At 41.1% G+C, this 14,273-nt stretch overlaps 1 protein-coding gene across 2 annotated transcripts in view; it reads right to left on the bottom strand.

Moving 5' to 3' along the window:
- Positions 1-14,273, bottom strand: part of LOC124055174 (diacylglycerol kinase zeta-like) — a 92,116-nt gene that overhangs the window by 32,595 nt on the left and 45,248 nt on the right. For both annotated transcript variants that reach the window (XM_046381700.1, XM_046381699.1), the window contains 6 exons: positions 11,464-11,575; positions 10,944-11,030; positions 10,635-10,747; positions 10,377-10,477; positions 7,442-7,521; positions 266-332 (listed from right to left, as the gene is read on the bottom strand). In XM_046381700.1, coding sequence (XP_046237656.1) covers positions 266-332; positions 7,442-7,521; positions 10,377-10,477; positions 10,635-10,747; positions 10,944-11,030; positions 11,464-11,575 — 560 coding nt within the window. The remainder of the gene's footprint in view (positions 1-265; positions 333-7,441; positions 7,522-10,376; positions 10,478-10,634; positions 10,748-10,943; positions 11,031-11,463; positions 11,576-14,273) is intronic.

Genomic DNA, 14,273 nt, shown 5'->3' with positions numbered 1-14,273 from the left:
TCTCTCTCTCTCTCACTTAACTTAACCGGTCGAGGCAGATGGATGCCCACATTGAGCTGGGGGCTGCTGTGAGGCTTCTGCCTTCTAAAAGGAAGTTTTTCGTTGCCACTGTTGCTCATGTTTTTCTTATTTTCTTTTCTTGCACAGCAAAAAATGGAAAATGTTCATGGTACAGTGGGGGGAAGAACTACTAAGCCAAATAAGGCAAAGAGCCCAGGTAGTGGAAAAATTGAACAAAAAAAAAGAATAAATATGTTATACTTACAGTCAAGAAAACACCATTTTGGAGATAATCTCTGAAGAGAAAGATTCTTTTGCTTGGCTGTCTCTTCCTGAATGAAAAGCAGACAGAACCGATAAATTACAGAGCAGAAGAAGACTGGAAGAACACATAACCACTACTGACTTTTTGTCAATAGCCATTCAGACACATAACAACACAAGCTTAACTCATGTCTTTGTGGGGTTCAACAGATCTTACAATGAATTAGACTATATCCTACTTTACTCCTCATTATGTGAAAATGAGAAAAATATCTAAACCAGAAATTAAGTTTAATAAACAGATAAATCTGTGAGGCATTGTCTCTTCTGCCAGACAGTTGTGTTCGTAGAATGTGTCTATCCAATTAAATTTAAACTAATATTAATGTCCTTCCATGAAGAATCTTCAATTAAAATTTATCAGACAGGTATGTATCACCTGCATTACATATGTGCTGTGAAAACACATCACATCACATACAGTTGATGTTGAAAACCTGAATTTGAAGTTAAAGTGACAGCTAGCTTAAAGTAGCTTTGCACATTGTATGGAATTGGATTTTTTTTCTTTTTACCTTTGGATTAGGCCTATGGGATGGTAATGTAAGGTCTGCAAGTCTGCATCTACAACAGTGAAGAATCTGCTAAAGCATTAAAGCATGCAACGCGCTACATTCAACTGTGGCCAACCCAGCCATGTCTACATGACATTTACCTTTGCACATTTAAATCACAGAGTGTCCTTTTAATTAATTCATTTCAATGCAGTTGAAGAAAGCCTATAAATGTAATGTATAAATGTAGGGGTGGTGCAGTGGTTAGCACTGTCGCCTCATAGCAAGAGGGTTCCAGGTTCGAATCCCGGTCTGGGCCCTTCTATGTGGAGTTTGCATGTTCTCCCTGTGCCTGCGTGGGTTTTCTCCGGGTACTCCGGCTTCCTCCCACAATACCAAAAACATGCACATTAGGTTAATTGGCTACTCTAAATTGCCCCTAGGTGTGAGTGTGAGAGTGTATGGTTGTTTGTCTTTGTGTGTTGGCCCTGCGATTGACTGGCGACCAGTCCAGGGTGTACCCCGCCTCTCGCCCGTAGTCAGCTGGGATAGGCTCCAGCTCCGTGACCCTGACGGATAAGCGGTATAGAAAATGGATGGATGGATGGATGCAACCCGGGGCACATCTCTGTAAAGGAACAAGTCGACACATCAAGCTTCTCTATCTTCCACCCTCCCCACATTCACACAGTATGTGTATCTGTGGAGGAGCCTAAAGACCATCTCCGGACATGGACTGAGTGGAGCCAGAGGGACAGCAGATGGCAACCAGCGCTGGGCAAGTGAATTAAACCTGTTTTTAAACTGATTTAACTCCAATCCCCACCCCCTCTGCCACGTTTCCTCTCCCCTCTTCACACATCTCCAGGCCAGCAGACACTATCACCATCACCGATCATCACCATCTTCATCTTCATCTCCCATCACCCCTCTGTCCTCACACCACTTCACAACAGCCCACCCGACTTTCCACCCCTTTCCCCTCATGTCATGTACATCTTTAACCTGAACCTTAGTCTGGACAGAGTCTCCGTCCTGTGGAAGACCTTCTGTGTGGTTCCAGTTCCTAAGACTGCACACCCCAAGGAGGCAAACCACCACAGACCTGTCCCCTTGACCTAGAGAGGCTCATCTTCATCCAATCTCAGAATGTTGCAGCAAGGCTTTTAGCAGGATCAGAAAAAAGACATCACATTACTTAGAATTATGCCTCTAAGCTCTGGGTCCCTGTTAGCTGTAGACTTGTGTTTAAATCCTTATTCTTTGTTTACACAGCACTAAATATTTTGAATCTTATTTTTTGAATACATAATCATTGTTGGTTCTATAACTTCAGACAACCTACTACCTACAAACAACTACACAGAAGTGACTGAATGTAAAAAAGAAAAAGAGATACATAAATAGAAAGAAAGAGAAAGAAAACAAAGAAGGTAGTGCTCCCACTAGGCAATGTGATCAGAAAGCACTCTATAAATTTTCACTTTTATGCTGACGACACCCAATTGTATTTATCAATGAAGCCAGATGAAAGCAATCAGTTACCACAACTGCAATCCTGTGTTGTAGATATTAAGTCCTGGATGACCCACAACTTTCTTCAACTGAACACAGACAAAACTGAGGTTCTAGTAGTTGGTCCAAAACATCTTAGACAATCTTTAGCTAATGATATAGCCTTTCATAACAGACTAGCTCCTGCCTCTGGCACCAATGCAAAGAACCTGGGTGTTAGCTTTGATCAAGACTTGTCTTTCAACACGCACATATAAAACAAATCTCAAGGACTGCATACTTCCACCTTCGTAACATTGCAAAAATCAGGCATATCTTTTCCTTAGATGCTGCTGAGAAACTCATAGATAGAACAGACAGATAGAATGCTTATATTGTCAATATACAAGTACAATGAGATTAAGTTCAGTTCAGTCCAAACAGTGTAGTCATAGAATAAAGTAAGAATAAACAAAACAATATAAAAATAAATGTGGTGCTATTTACAGTGTAAAATCCATGCTTTTGTTACCTCTAGGCTGGATTACTGTAACTCTCTTTTGTCAGGATGCCCTAAAAAGTCCCTCAGGACTCTGCAGCTCATTCAGAACTCCACAGCTCATGTTCTGACTAAGACTAAGAGGCGTGACCACATTTCACCTGTGCTGGCCTCTCTACATTGGCTCCCAGTAAAATTTAGAGTAGAATTTAAGATCCTCCTCCTAACCTACAAAGCCTTGCATGGTCTGGCACCATCACATATCACTGATCTCATTGAACCCTCTAGGGTGCTGTGTTCCTTAGATTCAGACTTACTGGTAATACCACAAATCTCCACATGTAGATATGGAGCCAGGGCCTTCATTTATCAAGATCCTCTGCTGTGGAACCAATTACCAGCCTCAGTTCGGGTTGCAGACACCCTCTCTATGTTTAAAAGTAGACTTAAAACCCTCCTTTTTGACAAAGCCTATAGTTAGGACTGTTCAGGCTCTGCCTGGACCAACCCCTAATTATGCTGCTATAGGTTTAGATTGCTGGGGGAGATCCTTAGACACCGAGCTTTCAGAGCAAGGGGACTCACTCATCATGTTCCATCACTCGTACAGCACTAACTCGCCCTCTCCCCCGAAGCTCTTGTGCTCCAACTTTTCTCAGCACTTCAGGAGCATGTTGCTGGATCCAGAATCTCCTACCCCGCCCTCCTGAGGCCTGGTACCGCTGCTGGATCCTGAGCCCTCTCCATGCCCTGCCCGGATCCTGCTGCTCCTGCTCTGCACTGTTGTCTCTATCCTCCCTGTCTCTCCTCTTTCCCTCTCCTTTTCCCTTTTCTCTCTATCTCCCCCTCTCCTGTCTCTCTCCATCTCCCTGTCTCTCCTCTCCCCCCTCTCCCTCCCAGGCGGTCACAGCAGAAGGCCGTCTACACTGAGTCTGGTTCTGCTCGAGGTTTCTGCCTGTTAAAAAGAAGTTTTTCCTCGCCACTGTCGCCAAATGCTTACTCAGTGTGGGGTTCTTTTTTGTGTGTGTTGTTTACACACCTGTAAAGTGTCTTGAGATAACTGTGTTATGAATTGGCACTTTAAATAAAATTGAATTGAATTGAAGGTAAAGTCATTTTCCTTTTATACTTTCAAACCTTTTCTGCTGACTGCGACATAAAGCCCTGCTGCAGTAAACACCTCTCCTATTCAACTTCTCTGCGTTTGTCTGTACTTATCTAATCGTGCTGTCAAGTTCAACAGCTCAAGTTGCGTAAAATGTCTGCAGGGTTTTACAGCAAACCAACAAACATGGAATCAGAAGCTGACCTTGTCTGAATGACTGACACCTCCTCTTATTCTTCCTTCTTGTCTCTTTTCTCCATTCACTCCTGTTTGTCTTTTTACATATAAAGACAGAGGAAAAACTCAGAGCTCCTTTTAGCTTGGTTAGATTTAGTAATCCTTGTTTCTTATTCACTCTGAGATTGTAGTTATGTGTTATCCATCCATCTATCAGTCTATCATCTATTATCTAGTATTGGAAGTGCAGTTTTTGTCACTCTAGGCGTCCACAGTACGATTCCCCTCTACTCCTCTAAAATATTCACTAATAATTGAAGACATATGATAGTTTGTTCCACACAGTTTTTTAAAGGACCACATAGTTTTACTTTTTGAAGGCCTTTACAACTCGAGTTTTACATTAAGGCCAGCTTTTATAGTCGGAAATTTACAAAATTCCAGCTGAATACTTTCAAATACCAGATTCATATGGTGAGATTGTTTGGAGTAGCAACCAACCTCCTACTAAATCCCATGCTTCACCAGTTATTTATATTTATTTCAGAAGTTCCATGTTTAATTCTGTTTAATCTGGAGAGTTTTCTCTATCCTGTCAAATGTATTACTACAGCTTTATTTTTTCTCCTTAAATGTGCCACAGTATTTACTGCAGTGACATTACTGCAAGCACAGAAACATTTAAAATACTGAAACTGCCTCCCTGATGAAGTAAATTGTTAAAAAAAAACACACACACACATTTAAACATACAATAAGGAATTCACCAGAAAAGCTTGAGCTGCTCCACATACTTTAAAACATTCACATCAAAAGATCTACAGACCAGTGAGTATCACTAGTCACCAGAGAGCAGGAGATCAAATGGGGAACCAAGTGTTACATCATTTGGTTGCTATGCAACACAAAGTCTGACATCAACTCATGAGCTGTGTTTTCAGTGTTAGTGATTCAACCTATAAATAAACAGGATAGTGTTGTTTAAAATGACATTTCCAGAGTTAGTTTTGCTCTGTCTGTTCCTGAAGGAGAGCATAAAAGGCTGTGGAATGAGGGATGTAGGTACATGACATCTACATGGGGAGAACAGAACACAAAGTTTCATTTCATCCAGTATCTGCCTAAAGACAGCATGTTCAAGAGCTACGGTGCTTTCACATTCACTGCATTTTCACGCACTCGGTGGGATTACCTCTGGTTTTAAACAGTCATGATGTATAGTTAATGCCTGTGGCTCAGGAGATCATCCACTAATCAGACGGTGGTTCAATCCCTGGCCCCTACAGAGTACATGTTGATATGTTCTTGCGCGAGACACTGAATGCCAAATTGCTGCCGATGGCTCCTCCATCACCGTGTGTGTATTCATATGGTTATCACTCCTGATGAACAGGACGGCAGCATCTCTGCCGTCTAAATGTGTGTGTGAATGGGTAAATGCTGGCGCATGTTAATCGCTTTGAGTGGTCAGTCTGAGTAGAAAAGCACTAGTGCAGTCCATTTACCCTACTTACTTCTCAATTTTTTTTTACTTGCTGAGGAATTAAGACAGACTCAGTTGACAAAGGTCTGAAGCATTAAATCTGACAACTGGCAGGTTGAAATGTCAGTGTGGACGAAATGTAGGCTATTTTTTGAATAGATACTCTGAGACATTTTCCCAGATGTTATGATAGTGGGTAATTTTTGGGGCATACCTTAAGGGGAACTGGCTAAATCTGGAAATTAAGCATAGGACTAGCAGAGTGTACACTCTGTCGGCATATGTGACTACTGGCCAGTGTCATGCATTGTTGTCTGGCAGATGAATACATCAAATGGCAAAAATGTCCGGTGGAATGCATGCCAAATAAATAGGTTGTTGTGTGATGAATAAAATATGTTCACAACTGAATGGATAACGGGGGCCTTATTGTCCCATGTAAATGACTGACAGGAACAAAAATCTTTGGTGAATTGCTGATCCAGAAGACGACTACTTGGCAATCGCAACAAGACTGTTAACAAAACCAGGAGAATCCCTGCCACGATCAGTTAGTTAGTTCGTGTCATTGTGAGACTTTCAGTAGTGGCAGAGATATTGGTAGATTTCTGAATGGCCATAGATATTAGAACATGTGGTTTTACCAGGTCTGTCCTTCATGGTGGTGGCTCTTTCAGTTCTGTTTTTATTCATGTTTTTAGCTACCTGACCACAAAGACTAAACACATGTGGAATCATTTCTGTTGTATAGAGTACAAGTAAAAACTACTATCTCTCAGTAATATAGCACTGTATCATTGCCTTTCAAACAGGTCTCCATTGAAGAGGTGTTCTGTGATGACTGCAACCGGAAAGGACCTTAATGAGTTGACGGGCTCCTTTTTCATCGAGGCCCCCAACCTGGTCCTGCCTATCCTGACTTCTTTTATGATCATAGGCATAAGCCTGTGTTCATCTCCATGCCTTGACTGAGAATCAAGTTCAACCCCACAACCCAACCAACCTCACAGAAACACATCCCATAAGTATCTACATCAGTTTCATTATCGTACATCACTGTTTTCATATAATGGTGTATAGTGATTACTACTCCACCCTAGTAAAACTGAAAATTACATATTTAACTTTCAGCAAACCAAGACAAAACACATTGCTTAGTTAGCAACATTCTCTGGAATAGATCGAACGGGGCAACAAACATGACAGATTGGAAAAAAAAAACTGTTCAGATGATCCATAGTGCTCAGATCCAAATGATCTAACCCATTTTATATGTAACATGCACAAGTAGGTCACTGCTTATGTTTGTTGACCTGTCGGACTTGTCAGTGATGTCACTGCGTATCAGTTTTGAGCGATTAATTTGTTGAGTACAATGTTATTGTTACTGATAGGAATGAAGGTTAAAACCACGGAAATAACCGACAGGTTGTTGAATTATCCTGAAACTGTAGCACACTGTTCTAAATAAATTTGGTAAATTGTGCCATTTTAATGGATGATTAAAAAAATTAGAATGCATATTGTGTGGTGTAATAAATAAGTGGACACATGAACCAGCCTTATATCAACTGTAGATGCTATAATGCAACTTGACATCCACGCTCTCAACTAACGCACTATCACAAAATTGCTTTCTTTGTGTTATGCCTCTGCATTTCTGTTTTATATGTTATGTGAAACTAAATTCAGAGAAATTAAAATGAGGAAATTTTCATTAACACAATACAAGAATAATTTTTAAGATGTTTTTAAAATAAAAAAAAAAATTGATTTCTGCTTTGTCTCATTTTTTTACTTTTTGTAATCAGTCATATGTAAAGTAACGTTATCATCTGTACAGTCCCTGCCCCCATAGTTCTTACCTCCTGCAAATGCTGAATGTGTTCTCTGCAGGTTTCCAAGTCACTTTCACCAGGTACCACGATCAGTCCAAGAGGAATAGCTGAGGAACAGAGGAACAACACAATTTTCCAACAGCACTTTGATATTTAATTACACAGTGGTGCTCACTTCCAGCTCTCTGGAAACTAGGTACTGGTAGTCTTAACTCTGGTCATTTAGCAAGGACTGACATCAACTGGGGAAGTGAATGTAATTAAATATATGAATGTGGTAGCAGCACCATGGGTGCTGAGGATCAAAAGTGAGAATCCTCAAAGGCCGATAATTAAACTGGCAAAATCAACTGTTTTGGGCCACAAAAACACAGCTGCATTAGTTCTGAGATCAGAGAATATATGATGAATATAAGAATATATGTCATTTGAATCAAGGGGGATTAGAAGATTAGAAGATAGAAAAGGTTACAGTGTAGCGGCTGTGCTTTTTCAAAAATTTAACTACAACCCAATTACAAAAAAGTTGGGAGGCCGTATAAAATGCAAATCAAACAGAATGTGATAATCCTTTTTCACATATACTGAAAACAGTAGAAAGACATGGCCCACGCGCCACGACTGTTGCTATCTGAGAGAGTAACTGTTATGCGCAAAGAGAAAAATGTTTTTGCTTAATTTCAAGTTATATCAAGCAGCTCTTCTGTCTGTAACAACAATAAAAGGCCCGGAATGCCAAGCTTGAAGTCATCGCTCCCTCTCCTTTCCTCTCCTCTCTGCCACGTTTGTCTGGACTAGCTAGTTACCAGCAACGAGCCAATTAAAATAAGAGGTGTCCATACTACGGTACATACTACAAATCTGGGAAGGTAACAACACCAAGACATTTTGGACAATCCTATGTTTCCAATTTTATAACAGCTTGAGAAAGGCCTTTTTCTATTCCAGAATGACTATTCCCCTGTGCACAAAGCAAGGTCCATTAAGACATGGTTGAATGCATTTGGTTCAGAAGAATCTGACTGGCCCGCACAGAGGCCTGACGCCGCTGAACACCTGTGGGATGAAGTGGAACAGTGATTGCAAGCCAGGCCTTTTTCGCACAACATCAGTACTTAAATTCACTGTTGCTCTGCTGCATGAATAGGTGGAAATTCCCAGGGAAACACAACACTGCAAAGTTGTCTATGTATTTGGAATGCAATGTCATGAAAGTCTCCGTTGGTGTAAGGTCAGGTGGCCCAATACTTTTGTCTATATACCTTATATACTATATAGTAATGATTCTGAATTTAGTGCCAGCAACACCCTTCACAGAAGTTTGGACAGGGGTAACAAAAGACTAGGAAAGTGGTGGAGCTCTCAAAAAACATTCAGTGAACAAAAAGCAAGTTGAAGAAAGACACAGTAATCTGCTGCTTGTTACGCACAATAAAGAGAAAACAAAAAAAACACAAAGGGAAAACAAGCGCACATAACGTTGCTCAATATTGTAACAACTGCACATCTGACAAAATGTATCCAGCGCCAAAATTCAGGGCCAAGTTGGCAATGCTGTCTTTTATTTTATTAAATGAGCCTGACCAAGCTGGCTCATCATCAGTAAGCTGGCATGTGTTGCTGAAACAATAAAGACTTCTCCCTCAGGCAGCGTAGGACTGCCGCCCGTTGCATCAACACAGCACTGCTGGCTTCACATCACACATCTCATTGAGCTAGAACCTTGTGAATGACTTGGCACCTGATTGAAAATTAAGCAGTAATTTTGTAGTGAGAAACAATAACTAACACACTCTTGCTGTTCGGACAAAACAATTCATTTCTCATCTGTTGGACAAGCAATGAGGTACATTCTAATAATGTGAACAGAAAAAAAAAATTGATGAATTATTAATATGAGTTAGTATCAAATTGGCAGAAATATAGGCCTACAGATTTAGGCAGAAGTCCTTGTGAAGTACCTTAAAAAAATAAATAAATAAATAAATAAAAAGAGAGCCAGAAAGAGCCAAATCTACATTTACAGCCCTATAAATTAAACATTGCTTACTGTAAAAGGTAAGAGTGCCACCCTGTGTCAGTACTAGTAAACTCAGCAAAGCAAATGCTGCTGCTGCTTTGTTTCTGTGTGTGTGAATGTACAATGTAAACAGCCCGAGGATGCGGCTGTCGTTCTTCTTGCTAGAAGCAAGAAGCAACTAAAAACATGATCTGATACACCCAAATCATCAGTAAAAAAAAATTTCAATGTCTTGTTTATTACTAAAGAAAATCTGCAACATCATTCCACTCACTCATATACTCAACACTTGTATAAAAATCTTTTTTAAAAAGACTTTATTGCATTGTTTGAGCTGAAAATTACATACAATCAGAGGTGGATGATATGACTGAAATCAAACAAACATTACTCATAAGAATTTGTTTAGCAAAGATTATTTTGGTTTGTTTTGGGCTCCATACGTGTCTTAATTTTCCTGTTATGATTTTTTGCACTCTACCTCCCGCACATTTGGTCCAATTTTTGTAAATACTGGTACACACTGGGTAAAAATATGCTATTTGGAATATATTTCTGTCTTTAATTATTGTTCTTATATTTAAGAAACCATTTTTCTGAAAAGTTTTTTTTTTTATTGGCAATAAGAAAGGCTGTACTTGACTTGAGACACATTAGGCTTGGCATCACAACTGAATAAAGAGTAGGTCCGCTTTGAGCAAATAAACTTACTGCAAACATGGCAGAAACGTGAAAGTTTCTTTCTCAATTTTGACTTTAATATGCAATGAAACTATTTCACATAAAGTTATGGTGAATGGTAATAATAACAAAGTAATGAAGTAATTGCTATGATGAATTGCTAGTAAATGCTATAATTCTAATCATTGTTAGCTCCACTGTATACATGGATGCAAGTGTGGGTGTGTGTGTTTGTGTGTCTGCGTGTGTGTGTTTCCTTACATGCTTGTCGTAGCTTGTCTTTGTCATAGTGCAGAGCCTCATAGTCAGACATACTGATCCTGCTGACCCTGATTCTTAGCCTGTCTGGGATTGGCTGCTGACTGAGAGACACATTAGACAAGATCATTTTAACCAAAAAAGTTGTATATTGTGATGATGAAAGTCAAGTTTACTCAACAAAAAGGAACAGAAAGTTACTGACTTTAGCTGGCTAAAGTCGTGCAAGCCTGTGTGTGAGTGTGAGTATATTAAACGTACTCATTGAGGAGAGGTAGTGAGGTCCTTCGTTTGGTTTTCTGAACCATGTTTGCCTGGTTTCTGAGGCTGATGTGGATGACAGAGGGAGCAAGTCTACATGGTTCACCATCCACCTAACCACAAAAGTAATCAATTAATTAAACACAAATAATTTTCTGAAGAAATTAAAACCATGCTTCAGTGACATTTAGTCATCATCAGTTAAAAAATATGTCTGCCCCTTCAAACAGATTTGTTTGGAGTTCAGTGAAGCAGTACAGTCACCTGTACATATACAGTATACATGTACAGTATATGGACAGTATGTACCTGTACTGGGAGAGGTTTTGTAGTGGTGAGGATGACTTCTCTGCATTGGTTTAACCTCTCACCATGGCCCCCAACCTGGAGAGTTGCCTATGAACACAAGCACCCAATCACACTGTAAGCATTCGTCATTACTCCAGCTATGACTTTATGAAATATAGTCCTCTTCCAGTACTTCAGTATCCTTTTCTAGTATCAATCAACAGGTGGATGATTATTTTTAGAACCTATGGCTTTTAACTTATGGTAGTTTTAAATTGCTAGATCCAATTAAATCTGTACTGTCTGTATCCTATCATTATGGCATTTGAGAGTTGAGCATCAAAGATAGATCCTTTTGGAACTAACAAAACATACAGTCGTTAAACAGCATTTACTGCTGTTCTGCTGTGCAGTTTTTTCCAAAATCCTCAAATCCTCGACACCTCAGGTACGATTAAATTTAAGTTTATATTAAGTAATGCAGACTGGCAACCATGATTTCATAGCAATCAAGGCTACCAGGACTCAATAAGCTCCATACCAGTGATGTCATGGTGAATCCAATGACTTCGATGTATCCATCATCATGGCGTTGAGGTTCAAAGTCATGATGTTCACTGGGGTTTCCCCAAGGTGTAGTGCCTGCACAGTACCTGAAGAACACAATATACACTCCTTATCATCATGACCATCAGTTCAGAAGAAACTGTCTTTTATCACAAAGGTTTTTGCAGTTAGGTTTGGCAGAAAAAGCTCTAATGAAGATTCAGATATTCAGAAAGATAATCTCTCTAATAAACATACATGAACATCAATCATAATTAAATCAGCAAAACAAAATGCCACATAAGAAGAGGGCTCCTGCAGCAAACAGCACTGGCATGAACATAACCAGCAGAGTATATAGACAAATGTATTTGGATGGAGCTGTTTATCAAAGCTTGGGTTAGTCACCTTACTCCCAACATCGAAGACTGCCTCCCTCCAACCTTCGACCCCCCACCAGTTGGCTTACAAAGTGAACAGATCGACAGAGGATGCCATACCCATCACCCTCCACATTGTGCTGAGCCACCTGGAACACTTAGACACCTACGCTAGGGTGCTCTTTGTAGACTACAGCTGAGCCTTTAATACAATCATTCCTGACATCCTGGTCAGCAAACTGTCCAACCTAGGACACCACCCACTCATCTGTTCCTGGATCAAGGACTTTCTCACAAACAGACCACAGACAGTTAAACTCGGACCCCACCTCTCCTCCACCCGGACACTGAGCACAGGCTCCCCACAGGGATGTGTGCTGAGTCCACTGCTCTACACCCTCTACACAGATAGCGAACCAACCCACACCAGTAACACCATAGTGAAGTTCGTGAACTACACTACTGTGGTGGGGCTGATCTCTGGGGATGATGAATCTGCCTACAGAGATGAAGTCCTGAATCTGTCTGTGTGGTGTCAGGCTAACAACCTCATCTTAACACCACTAAGACTAAGGAGATCATCCTGGAGTTCAGGAAGCACAGAGCAGACCCACCCCCACTTTACATCAACGGTGACTGCGTGGAGAGGGTCCACAGCTTCACCTTCCTGGGCACCACCATCTCGACTGACCTCACTTGGTCCACACCAAGAAGGCACAGCAGCGCTTGTTCTTCCTGAGCGGGCTCAGGAAGAACAATGTAGATCAGAAGCTGCTGGTAACCTTCTACCACTCAACCATCAAGAGCATCCTGTCCTACTGCATCACAGTGTGGTTTTCCCACTGCACTGAGGCAGAACACCTTCCATCTGTTTGACCTGCTGCCCTCTGGCAGGAGATACAGGTCCATCAGAGCCAGGACAAACAGACTCAGGAACAGCTTTTTTCCACAAGCAGTCACCATATTGAACACACACACTAACAACACACCACCCTGACCCAATATGTGTGCAATATGGCAATGTGCAGTACAGCTCTACATCCATGCACAGACAATATTTATATCCATATTAACATTCTGTTCTTGCACTATTTTTCTACTATTTGCACCTTATTTATTTTATTCTATTTTTATAAATATTATTATTATTCTTATTTATCTCGACATCAGCTCAACATTCCCCATCTCTGCCATATTTTCATGATTGTTAACTGCTTTCCTGCCTGTGCAACATACATTGCATGACTGACCGTCCTGGGTGAGGGATCCCTCCTCTGTTGCTCACCCTGAGGTTTCTCCCATTTTTCCTGTTAAAGGTTTCTTCTGGGAGTTTTTCCTTAGTTGATGTGAGGGTCGAAGGGCAGAGGATGTTGCTATGATGCTATGTAAAGCCCCTTGCATGTGAAAATGGGAAGTTGTCTTGTGTAAGTTGTCTTGTCTTGTCTTTTACATACTTAAAGGATTTAGAATAACACCACTCCAAGGCTGTTACAATTTCGTTGTATTCCTTGTACAATTACAATAAAGGCTTCTGATTCTGATGAAGGGAAATTTTAATGCTTCAGCATACCAAGACATTTTGGACAATGCTATGCTTCCAGCTTTGTGACAACAGAAACTCTGGCGTGAAACACTGGACCAGCTCTACAGCCTCATGAGGTTGCTGGAGGGGTCATGGGAGTTTGCCCAACCAGTCCACATGTGTTTTGTGGACTTGGAAAAGTGTCCCTCAAGGCATCCCGAGGGAGGTTCTCTTGGAATATGGGATGGATGGCCTGTTGCTCTGGGCCATCCAATCTCCATATTGTCGAAGTGAGAGCTTGGTTCACATTACTGGCAATAAGTCAAACATTGTTCCCAATTTAGGGTGGACACCACCAGGGCTACCCTTCGTCACAGATTCTATTCATAATCTTTATGGACAGAATTTCTAGGCACAGCCAAGAGGCTGGAGGATTCCATCTCTACTTTTTGCAGATGATGTGGTTCTATTGGCGTCATTGAACAGTGACCTCCAGCTCGCACCCGGGAGGTTTGCAGCAAAGTGTGAAGCGGCTGGGATGAAAATAAGCACCTCTCCGGGTTGGAGGAGAGTTCCTGCCCTAAGAATAGGAGTTCAAGTGACTTGGGGTGTCTCAGGAGATTGAGGCAGGTGGATCAGGGCAGTGTCTGCTGTGTTGCGAACGCTGCACCTTTTTGTCGTGGGGAAGAGAGAGCTGAGCCGAAAGGCGAGGCAATCTACGTTCTAACCCTCACCTATGGTCATGAGTTATAGGTAGTGACTAAAAGAACAAGATAAAACATAAGCAGCTGAAATGAGTTTCCTCTCCAGGGTGGCTGGGGTCAGCTTTAGAGATGAGGTGAGAGGCTTGACCATCCAAGGGGAGCTCAAAGTGGAGCCGCCACTCCTCCGCATCGAGAGGAG

The sequence above is a fragment of the Scatophagus argus genome, chromosome 24 (assembly GCF_020382885.2).
Source record: "Scatophagus argus isolate fScaArg1 chromosome 24, fScaArg1.pri, whole genome shotgun sequence".
Taxonomy (NCBI): domain Eukaryota; kingdom Metazoa; phylum Chordata; class Actinopteri; family Scatophagidae; genus Scatophagus; species Scatophagus argus.
Note: the sequence above shows the minus strand (reverse complement) of the source record. Positions and strands in the feature narration are given on the sequence as shown.